Raw genomic sequence first — 12,437 nt, 5'->3', positions numbered from 1 at the left:
ATATTTCCTCATGTCTAGTCATGGATGAACCAAGACATCCGTAAATTGTTAAATATCAGATATGTGATGTTCAGATCAGGATATTCAGAAATATTTAAAATCACTCATGGTACAATCTCTGGAGGACCATTAACAACCCAAAAAGACAATTCTGGACCAACCTGGACACTCTGTTGGACAGTGGACAGCTTTTGCAGTGCTGACATCCTATCCTATAACGCTAAGCAAACAGTGTCATTGACACTCAATGCCTTCTCTAAAGGCCCATCATTGTTTCCTGGTACCTTAAATACATATCAGCAATGCGAGGATGTATAGATTTAAGTAACCCCACAGAAGCATGTTTGCATTGGAGATAGATGGAGAAACTCTTTGATCTTCAAAAAAAGTTTAATCTTCTGGCTATCACAGAAACAGTGTTTAAAATGTAACAATGAATTGACAATTCTATTTAATACTGCCTGATCTATGGCCAAAATGCATTTTCCTAGCATGAGAATTGAGAAACAAAGAGTTTAAAGTAAATATGGTCAAATAAAGCATTTAAACTAGCAGTTGCTAAATAATAGAATAAACAGAAGATAATACATAGTTGGCAGCTCAGTCTTAGTGATCCAGACTGTGGTCTGCAATCCTCACTGATAAGAAAACCATTTGTTTGCATAAATTTTGGTGTCATAACTGAAAAAAATAACTTAATTTGTAAAATACCTCATTTGCCAAATTGTAGCTAGTTATTTCATATACAAATGATGTGGTGGCTTTTTGTATAGAATTCTATAGTTTGGATTTAATGAGATTGAAGTAATGTCATGAAGTAAATATTAAGGTGGCACAGTTGGCGTGCCGGGTAGCACAATGCTGTTACAGAGCCGGTGATCAGGACTGGGGTTCGAATCCTGCGGTGTCTGTAAGGAGTTTGTACGTTCTCCCTGTGTCTGCATGGGTTTTCCCTGGGGGCTCTGGTTTCCTCCCTTCATTTGAAATGTACCGGGGGTTGTAGGTCAATTGTGTGTAATCGGGCAGCATGGGCTCATGGGCTGAAATGGGCCATTACCGAGCTGCATGTCTAAATAGATAAATAAATAATCAAGGAGCATGAAAATTAAATCACAAAATAATTACACTATGTGCTTTTTCTTCTAATCTAGTTTACTGCTCCAAAGAAACAAAATTACAGGTGCTAGAAATAGAAAATAAAAACAGAAAACGATGGAAAGATTCAGCAGTTGATGCTAACTCTATGGAAAGAGAAACTGTTTCAGGTTCAAAACTCTGTCAGAACAAGCAGAGAGAGAAAAACAAGCTAGTTTTCAGTTGCAGAGAATGTGGGAGAAGATGGGTTGAACTAAAGGAATATCTCTAACAGGCTGAGATAAGATGAGTTATTATGGCACTTAGAAGCAGATTAAGTTTATGTGTTATATGTTACAGAGCAGTGGTACATGCCCAGCTCACCAGCTATGTTAACAGAGAAAGAAAAATTGGCACAAAATCACCTACAGAACACTGCCAGAAATGTTTAATTCCAATGCAGACAGAAAAAAATATCAGTTATCAAAAGCTGGAGGATTCAATATTGAGTCTGTTAAATTTTAACCTGCTAAGATAGGAGACAAGGCACCGTTCCTCAAGTTTGTGGTGGGCTTCATTGTAACAGCGCAGGAAGTCACAGATAGGCAAGAATAGAAGTGAAATGGAGAAATAACGTGGTGGGTAACAGGAAGACCAGGGTGTAAGTGCCCTGCAAAATGATTGTCCAAACTGTATTTGGTTTCTCCAATGTGGAGGAGACCGGATTCTGTACACTACATTGTAAGAAGAGCAAATGAATTATGTCATCACCTCGAAAGGCATTTTAGGTCCCTGGAAGTTGGGAAGAGATGAGATGAAGGGCAGGAGATGTGGTTACATGCAAAAATGAAATTAAGATGGGTGTGGTTGGTGGGCCAGAATTGTAGAGCAGCATATTGGAAAAGGAGAGATCCCTTTGAAAAGCTGGAAAGGGAAATGAGGAGATTAAATCAGGTCGTAGATGTGATGTTTCTTTTATTGTAATAAAGGAACTTGGGTTCTTTTAATACAAATATACTTTATTAGCTAATGCGCACACCTTGTGTGGAAACATCTATCTTTAATCCCAGAGCTGCCATAAACTAGACTCTGACTCTTTCTAGTGGTTAAGAGTGTCACTCCTATTCTATTACTGCATCCCCTTTCTTTGAGATGTTTAACAGCATGACCCACTAATACAGTATTCATTTCAATTGAAATTTCAACACAAATGCAAGCACAACAACAGCAGCACAACCTTTTTAAGTGTGCAGTTCTTTTTCTTCTAGAGATTCATTCTGTCAGGTGCTTTGATAACATGTGGATCTTCTTAACACAGTTGCTTGTGTCGGCTCTGCTGGTCCACTACTGTCTGGCATTTGTGGTGTTTCCTCTGATGCTGTGCAGGCTGGATCTTGTGTATTTGTCTGTTCCCCTTGTCTCTTTCATTTTCAGCAGGCTCTTTTGATTCCTTCTCAGTATTTGACCATCCTTTGTTCTGACAGTGTAGGATCTGGGATTTACTTCCTCCAGAACAGTGGCCTTTTTGTCCCAAGTGTTGGAATCTCCGAGTCTCCCTGTGTCATGTTGTGCGAGTGGCCCTAAGCCTCTTGCTGACTTGTCATAGTTTGCTTTTTGTCTCCATTGCAGATGATTTTGTTTCTGTTCAACAACTTTGACATCTCTTTTCTTGTTTGGGTCTGCAGAATAGGGAACTGTGGTGCATAGTTTATGTCCCACCAGAAGCTCAGTGGGTGACATGCCATGTTCAAGCTCTGTAACTCAATAGAGCTAGATACGGATCTGAGCCACGATCTAGTACTTTCTTGAGCAACTGTTTAACTATGTGAACTCCTTTCTCTGCTTTACCATTTGACTGGGGATACAGAGGACTTGAAGTCACATGTCAAAAATCATACTCTTCTGCAAAGTTCTGGAATTCTCTACAACTGTAGCATGGTTCATTGTCACTGTAGACAATTTGAGGAATTCCATGTCTTGCAAAGATCGATTTCATATATTTAACCACACAAGCAGCAGACATATTAGGAACCAGTGCAATCTCCAGATAGTTCAATAGATAATCATTAACCAGCAAGTAATTCTTTCCATCCATGTGGAACAGATCAGTACCAACTTTCTGCCAAGGTTCTTTTGGTAAGTTGGTTATTGTCTTGGGTTCCTTTGTCTGCTTTGCCTGATGTTTCAAACAGGTCTCACAGCTTGAAAGCATCCTATCAATGTCAGCATTTATCCCTGGCCAATGAATGCATTTTTCCAATTCAAGGTCCCCCTTGTGCACCCTTTTCAGTATCTTTTGTTGCAGTGATTGAGGAATGATCATTCTGCTCTGAGTAGAAGCCCATTGACAACACTCAGCTCAGCTCTGAAGTTGCAGTATGGCTGACATTCACCTCTAGGCCATCCTTCATTCAGATTCCTGTTGATCTCTGTAGAACTATGTTCTTTTCTGTTTCAGCTGCCATTTGCTTGGATTTCATGTCAGATACGTGAAGAGATTCAGTGATCAGGTTCATGTGGAAATTCACATCTGTCTCTGTGGAACTTTTATTGGGTGCTTCACTCTGCATTGTTGCCCTGATAACATATCTGCTAACACAATAAGTTTCCCTGGTGTGTATACCCTGTTGACTAGGCTTAAGTTTTCACCCAGCAGTAATTCATGTCTATCTGGATGACTGAGAACCTGATGTGATGCTCTTTATCTTTAAGCTTCACCTTGAGTTTACATGTACCTTTCATGCCAATGCTCTGTCCATTGTAGGCTTTGAACTGTACAGGATTTGCATGGATGTAGGACTTTATCTTCATCGTCCTGATGTCGCGCTCAGAGATTTAATTGACCTTTGCCTCTGTGTCCAGCTTGAAAGGAATATTTGTTCAATTTGTATGCAATGATAGAGTCCACGTCCTGCTCAACCTTGTTCATGCTTGTCTGTTCAGTGTCTGTTGGTTTAGAATCTTTTTGCACTACCATGCCCAACAAGACTGTGTCACTGAGAGCAGATTCTTCTAAAGTGTGTCCACTTTTATTTATGTTTTGTTTCCCCTTGGAAAGAACATTGCTTTGCATGGTGATTCTGCCCTTTGCACTTATCACAGACTTTTCCATAGGTGGGGCGTTGTTTTGGTGCATCGAGTGTGCCACATTGTTTATCATTGAATAGCTCTCCTTTTTGTTGTTTATGTGTGTGGACACATACTGTGGTTACTGCTATAACTTCATTTTCGCCGACTTTTGCACTATCACCCAACATTTTGCATGCTGCAGAGCTAATTCACTGGCATGGCATATCTTCACAGCTCTGTCTCTTGCAGCAAATTTTTGCTCAATTTCTTATTAATAATCCCGAACACAATTTGATCACAGATCATTGAATCGTGTAGTGATCCAAAATGGCATGTTCTTGCTTTTAATTTCAAGTTTTAAAAGTATCAAAGCTCTCTCCCTGCAGTTGTGTGCATGAACGAAACGTATACCTCTCAAATGCTTCATTTTTCTTTGGTGAACAGTGTTCATCAAATACCTTAATAACCTTATCGAACTTGCCCTGGTCAGCTGCCTCGGCAAAAACAAATATATTGAAAATCTCTAGTGCTTGAGGTCCTGCCATGGTAAGTAGCAGTGTAATCTTCTGTGCATCAGGTTTGCTATTGAGTCCAATGGCTTGCAGGTACAGCATGAATTTTTGAATAACCTCTACTCATGGTCAACATTTCCAGTCCAATTTGCAGCATCAGGATTCTTCACACTTTCCACTTCTCTGCTGCTATTGACTGATACACACTCTGCACACTTTTGGTGTTTCTTCCACTCCTGGTACCATGTGATGTTTCTTTTAATGTAATAAATAAACTTGGGTTCTTTTAAAACAACTATACTTTATTAAAGTACACACACTGTGTGGAGCCATCCATTTTCATCCCCAAGCTGCCACAAACTAGTCTCTGACTCCCTCTAGTGGTCAGGAGTGTCACTAACACTCATTCACTACAGTAGAGTTTTAACGGCTGGGCAAAATCACAAAAGAAAGTAAAAGGCTATTCTTAAATCCGAATTACACTTATTAAAATCATTTACCAAGTATTATTTTGGATATATTGATAATATGAATCATGGGTTGATTTCATTTTGGACTGAGAGTTCTACATTTATGCTGATGCTGTACACTCATTCATGTTTCAATTAAAGAATAAGGGTAGCAGTTTAGTGTAGTGGTTAGTGCAACGCTGTTATAATTGCCAGCGACTGGGATTCAAATCTGGTGCTGTCTGTGAGGAGTTAGTATGTTCTCCCCATGTCTGTGTGGGATCTCTGCATGCTCCAGCTTCCTTCCACTGTTCAAAATGTACTGACATTGTAGGTCAATTGTGTATAATTTGGCAGCACTAGTTCTTGGCTTGAAAGGGTCTGTCACCATGCTGTATATTTAAATTTAATTTTAAACATGTAAATTAATTGCAGCCTTGTTTGTTCCAGTTGATCCCTAAGATGGTCAGAGAAGAGAGAATTGTGTGGGACCAGTTATACCCAAGCAGAGAACATGGCTTTTTATGGCATCTGAAGGAGTGAATTAGGGAGAAAACCGCCTGCCTTTACAGCCCAAATAAAATGGAACAATGCAAGTTAAATAAAATGTCCTAACGGACACTCAGAGTCATCCACCGTGTAGTGTTAAATCCATCCAGGTTAATGTGATTCAGTCACTCCCTACTTCTTCTGTCCACTTCACCATGGCACAAAAATGATATTAGTACTGTATCCTGAGTCACATTTTGCAAGAAAAATACTAAACTGACTTTAAACATCAGATTTCCATAGAATTAATTACTTCTATGCTTCCTATACATTTCTTACCTCCTGTTGTGCGGATTTCTTTTTTTTTAATAGCTGTCTTGCTTTGATAAGACTTCAGTGAGGATTAAATGAAACTGGTGTAAAATGGGATAAGGTTTATTTCCATATTTTTATGATTAACTGGATTACAAAACAAGTTTAAAAATACTAACTTGGAGAAGAGGCTTTATATATCATTCCAGAAAGTAAAGCTTTTAAAAAAAATCTGAAATCTATTGTGAAATGTAGCAATTTTTGACAAATTTTTCATATGATCCTATTTATATGTACTAATTGCCAATGAATAATTGCAGTATTTTAGACATTAATTTAATAGCATTTTAATGTCACAATGTCATATTTACTGAGTGTATATTTTCACACAAACTAGTGCAGATATTGCAGTTCAATCTGTCAATAATGTTAAGTCAGAGCATATCAGTTTTAAAAACAAAAGGCTTTCTGGAAATGGGCCAAGTTTTAAAAAGTCCAATGTTGTAACTTTCAGTAGAATGTAAATTTGAGATGTACAAGTCCAGATCTTCATCTGCAATGATTAGTATTGTTATGGCAAGAAGAACCAAGCCATAAATTTAGTGTTGTATCTCTTGAGTTTTGGTTGTATAGACATGATTGTTAAATGGGAATGATTATTATCACTGAGCCACAATAATTAGGATTTTACCTTGAGGCCGTACACTATAAAATGTACTAAAACTGAACCCCAGTATGCCACCATACCACTTATCAGTCTTGCAAGCCATGGATTGCAGTTCGATATCTATTAAATTAAGGGTGTGTCTAATTCATCTGCCTCAGTTTTTAACTGACAAAATTGTTCAATCTTTTGGCAGGTTATCAAAAATAAATCTTTTTCTTGTGCTTTGAATAATAGACATGAATTGTTCCTGATAATAGCCATTACATACTTTCTATTAATAATTTAGGTAAATTCAAATATTTCTATAATAATTAAATGATTAAAGGCTGTTCATTAGAGTGTTATTGTTCACTAGTCCCATCTAGTTAATGCTTTTTCAGACCACCCTGGATAACTGGAATTGGTAGTAAATCAGAACTAGATGATTAAAATTAAGCTGTGCTCTTGATTTCCTGGGATTATTCTAACGAGCAATGTTTGCTGGGCTGTTTGCTAGTTCTCCATTAGTTTAGTTCTTCAGGAAGACCCTGTATTTTTTTAGAACCAACATTCTAATCCAGGGATACTTCAGTGCAAAACATGAGAGAAACAAAGAGCTCCTGGACATTTTTGGGACTTTAAGATGCATCTATAGGAAGCAAAGTGATCTAACCAACATTTCAGGCCTGAGCCAAAGGGCCAAAATGATGGTTAGATCCCTTTCCTTCCTATGGAAGCTGCGTAACCTTCTGAGGTTCTCCCGCACTTTTGCGTATTGAATTTATAAAACTAGATTAGCAGTAACTACATCACTGGGAGCAGGATGATGTGCAGTGAAAACTTATTGGGCTTGTGAGCAATTATTAAAAATCTTGATCACATACAGAAGAGTTCGCTGTGAATGGAAGTTAATCACAATCCTTAAATATTGAAATTTACTTTAATTTTGGTCTCCTTGATGGTTGGCTCAGTAGCTCCTCCCAGTCATTTCTGTGGGTAATTCTAAATACTGCTGCTATGCCCACATACCAAAAGGCGACCAAAACCGGGTGGCTGCAATTAATTTATTTTGGTAAATAATTATGATGGCATGACTGTTTTAACCTACCTTCTTCAAGGGATTGCAGGTACCTGAAATTTAAAGTAAGGGTTGGGACAAAGCTCTTCGGTTCTTCATGCGAGTACGGACATTAATCTATTTATATGCAAATCTCCCTAATCCATGTCCTTGGGCAAGGGAAGGCAGAAGTCATCCAGGATTTTTGCTGTCCTATCCAAAAGCACGCGAGGTCTCACGCTTTGGGTGAGGTAATGGAAGATGGTTAGTATTTGTCAAATCGTATGAATGGGTGCTGTCTTTGGAGTGGGAGGATGGTGTTGGAAAATAAGAGTCAGCTTACTGTGGCCAACTTGTATTGTAAATGTAAAGATGGTTCATCAGGTCATTCAAATGGCATTAAACCTGCACACTTTAATCACCAGAGCCACCTGTTGCTCTTCCTTAGGTGCCCTGGTTAAGGAATGGTACCCTGGAATGCAATCAACTCATAACTTCAATCAATTCGTAACTTCTCATAGAAAAATATAATACCTGAAGTAGCAGACTGAAGTAACAGTTTGAAGAAGTAGATCAAATGAAGTTCAGGAACTCACTTGTGGGTGGTGAATTACTGATGTATTGATGAACAGTCGGTGGCCAGATGCCCTTGCTGGAGAACAGACTTAGAGAGCCTTAAACTTTAATTGCTGATATTAATGCAAAATGAGCAAACAGGTCTCTGCAGCTTGTAAAAATAGTCACTCTGGTGTCACTCGAATTTGCAGAAGTACTTTGCCACTGGCTTGGATCATCAACAACATACAAGGTTATATAGACGACTGTATTAAAGAATAAGCTTTAATTTTTGAACCAGCTGTATTTTTAAGCAAAGCACTGAAATAGAATCAATCAATCATTAAATAATGGAAAAATGCAAATATATTGATAATAATTTTAGTAATATGTTGGTGGAGTGCTAAAGCCTTGTGAGAGTCTTTAGAACAAACTTGAGAAAAATTTACTTGGAGATTTTGCCTCATGATTTATAAACTAGAAGTGCTTTCTCTTTGATTAAATATTTTTCCTCATTTGTATTTGTGGTGATATGTTTCCTCCATTGTATATAGTTATGGTTGACTACTGTATATGTGGAGCTGGCCCACCCACTGATGACTCCTACCCTATGACTCCTCCCCTGTGGTTCTGGGCCATAAAGGTTGAGCCACCTCTCCCTTCCTGCCATTCCTAGACATGGATCTGGGCAGGCAAGGTTTTTCTATATATTAAAGCCAATAGTTCCCTCAGCCTTGTCTTTGTGGTTACCGGTAGTGCACTACAGTAATATTTATATCCAGTTATATTTATATGCTCTATTCCAACCCATTGTCCAATTGCATTGCTTTGTTGTTTATATTTATCTGTCACCTCCTGAGTTCCAAGGTCAGGGTTTGGTGTTTGACCCAAGTATAAATGAAATGATAATAGAATTTGTGAAAGTTTGTGCTGTGCTCATACTGCTGTCAGAATTGCCTTGAATGAACGAGTTCTTCTACTGAAAGAGCAGGTTGTGTGAGCGAGGATGTATTGGTGGGAGGGGGTGGGGTGTGGGAAGAAGAGTTCTATATTTTTACTAAGTCACAAATGAAACATTTATTTCTTTGAGTTGTGTTAATTGGAAAAAGTCCCCTGACATTTGATTTTTCACGTATTTTACTGTGTTTTGGTCTAGTTTCTTTCATATTTTAGATGTTAGTATTTCTCGTTCTGAATATATAATTTGTTTTGGACTACTTGGCATGTAGTCTGTGTTTGTTATTTGCTATTTGGTATGAACTATGTACTTGCCATTTGAAGTGAATTGGACTATTTACCCAGTGTTTTTTTTTGGAATTTGAAGTTGCCCTGCCTCCAGAGAACAAGGATGGCTTTATCAATCCAGCCGAGATGAAGATGGAAAAAGCAACTGGACAAAGTGGCATGAAGAAACAATTAAAATTTGAAGTGAGTTTTGTGTTAAACATCTCTGTATTGCCATGAATCACAATGTATAATATGCAAGTCAGTTGGGAGCTTGGTGTTTTTACTGCACTGAAAACTAAAGGGAAAGACCAGCAACTGAAAATGTTTTATCATCGTAAATATTTTATAATGATCCCATTTATAATTAGAAAAAGGAAGGAAAGTAAATCTATTATTCTGTTCTGCAGGCAAATTCTCTTTGCTGAGGACATGTGTACCACCTTCAGTTGCATTCTGGACCATCATTAAATTTCTCCGGGGTAGATGTACTGCGGTTAATTTTAATTATGCTGATAATGTAAACCTTAAATGTAAATGAAGCCCAGACTGATGATTCATACACTATGACTCCTCCTCCGTGGTCTTGGGCCATAAAGGTCAACCCACCTCACCATTCCTATACCTGGATCCGGGCCAGCAAGGTTCTTCTGTATATTAAAGCCTATCGTTCCCTCAGCCTAGTCTCGGTGGTTAGTGGTCGTGCCCCACATGCATTAATCATAAAAAAGTTAGCAAGAATATGAAGCAAGTAGCTCAGAAAGCAAATGACATTTTTGCCTTGGGCTGGAGTTTAGAAATTAGGATATATTGTTACAAATGTACAGCATTCTTATGAGTCAGCTTCTGGAACACATTGAACAATTTTAATCTCCTTATTTAAGAAAGCACTTGTTAATATTGAAAACTGTAAATGATGGACACCTGGAATTAAAAAAAATAAAGGATCTGTGGAAAGAAGAAGAACGGACATTTCAGGTCGAAGATCCTGCATTAGAATTTTGAAAGACAAAAACCAAGTTAGTCCAAGTAGTAGAGATCACTTTTCTGCGAGGAAACAGGTCTTTATTAGCATTGTGTCAAGGCCCTGTTAATTTTATACACCTCTTAGTTTCTTGCTCCAAAGAAAACAACCCAAGATTATCTAATTCTTCACAGTTACAATACTCTCAAACATGTCATCCATATCCTCTGCTAAGAAGTCATATCATTTCTGTAACATGATTAGCAGAGTTAAACATATGAACAGTGCTGCATAGTAATAGGCCCTTTAACCACGATGGCTGTGCCGACCATGAAGCCAATCTAAACTGTTACAGCACTAGCGATCTGAGTTTGAATCTGGCGCTTTCGGTAAGGAGTTTGTACATTCTCACCATGTCTAAGTAGATTTCCTCTGGGCACTTCAGTTTCCATCCACTCTTCTAAAATGTACCAGGGTTAGAGGCCAATTGGGTGTAATTGGCTGGCATGGGCTCGTGGGCTGAAAGGATCTGTTGCCGTGCTGTATGTCTCTATGTCTAAATTTATATGCCTCTCATAATTTTATATGGCTGCCCTCTGATGCTCCAGGGAATGCAATCCAAATTTGTTTAATACCTTCTGATGATGAATACACTCGAATCCAGGTGAACCTCCTCTGTCCCCTCTCCCAGGGACTTATCTAGGTTATGCCAGGCATGGCATGTGCCCGGGGCACCACTTGAAGGGAGGCCACTTGAAAGAGGGGCATCACTAGAGGGGGGCACCACTTGAAGGGAAGCCCTCCTCCCCTCCCAAATGTCGCTACCCTAGACATACAAGGAACACCCACCTGTTTCTTTATGCTCAGTACACTCATTCTCCTAGCATTTGCTCTCAATTATGCAACGCCAAATACAATATGGTGGCCACCAAGGACAGGTCTCACTAGATCTCCTTGTGGCCGTTTATTTTGATACATTGGCCACCCCTGCCATAGGTGTTATTTTGCGTAGATATGCCACTGCCCTCTCCGAAGCCTCCACAACCTTCCTGTAGAGTGTTGACTAGAACTGCACACAGTACTCCAAAAGTAACCTAAGCAAAGCTTTTTAGACAGCTGCAAAATTACCTCTCAATTTTTATTCTTAATGCCCTGACTGATGGTGAGTATGCGATATACAGTAAAACCCGGGGTAACTGACACCTACGGGGATTGTTAGATGCTGGATACGCAAATGTTTTGGTTACTGGAGACTCAATTTTACAATGCCTAACCACTACATCTGCGTTAAGAATAAACAGTTTAAAAGAGAAAAATTATACTGTACTTACGTTGAACAAATTTCACTTGCATGAATATATAAATCTTAAAGAATATTACTTTATTTTTAGTCACATTCTTTGAAACAATTTAACCATCGCTGCATCTCCACTGATCCACCCAAAAGACAAACAATAACATTACAGATAATTAACCTCCCCCCCCCCCAAGTTTACAGATGAAGCCATACTAATATACAATAATGTACTAATAAAATAAAGACTCTTACTAAGCAAAGATAAGAAGACACTTCAAGAGAGTCACCCCAATGGTGAGGAGCACCAACCAGCTCTTCATCCTGGGTGACGCCATTTTATTCAAACACCTTATCCAAACAGCTGCTCTGAGCAAAGCACGACCAAGGCTCTCTGCTGGCAGACAATTTGTTCCCATTTTCATCAAATGTTTGTGTTACTTCAGAGAACATTTGCTTATACAATTATTTTTATTTATTTAAAATAAATACTTTTGTTGATTTTTTTTCCCCCCTGGATGCCGGAGGTTGCTGGTTGCTTAAATTCTGGATCACAGGGGTTTTACGCTGTACCTTCTTTACCACCTTATCTATGTGTTACCACTTTCAGGGAGCTATGATCTTACACTCCAAGATCCCTATTGAAATCAGTGCTCCTAAATATCCTACTATTTACTGCATACTTTCACCTTACATTTAACCTCATACACCTCACACCTGGCTGGATTAAACTCTATTTGCTATTTCTGCCATATTTCCTACTGTAATCTCAATCAGTGTTCTAACTAGTGT

The 12,437-nt window shown here is 38.6% G+C and overlaps 1 protein-coding gene across 4 annotated transcripts in view; it reads left to right on the top strand.

Annotated features, from left to right (window-relative positions):
- nkd1 (NKD inhibitor of WNT signaling pathway 1) overlaps positions 1 to 12,437 on the top strand; it is an 88,608-nt gene that overhangs the window by 57,951 nt on the left and 18,220 nt on the right. For all 4 annotated transcript variants that reach the window (XM_069901611.1, XM_069901608.1, XM_069901610.1 and 1 more), the window contains exon 5: positions 9,488 to 9,591. In XM_069901611.1, coding sequence (XP_069757712.1) covers positions 9,488 to 9,591 — 104 coding nt within the window. The remainder of the gene's footprint in view (positions 1 to 9,487; positions 9,592 to 12,437) is intronic.

Source organism: Narcine bancroftii, chromosome 10 (assembly GCF_036971445.1).
Source record: "Narcine bancroftii isolate sNarBan1 chromosome 10, sNarBan1.hap1, whole genome shotgun sequence".
NCBI classification, from domain to species: domain Eukaryota; kingdom Metazoa; phylum Chordata; class Chondrichthyes; order Torpediniformes; family Narcinidae; genus Narcine; species Narcine bancroftii.
This window is presented reverse-complemented; position numbering and strand designations above follow the sequence as displayed.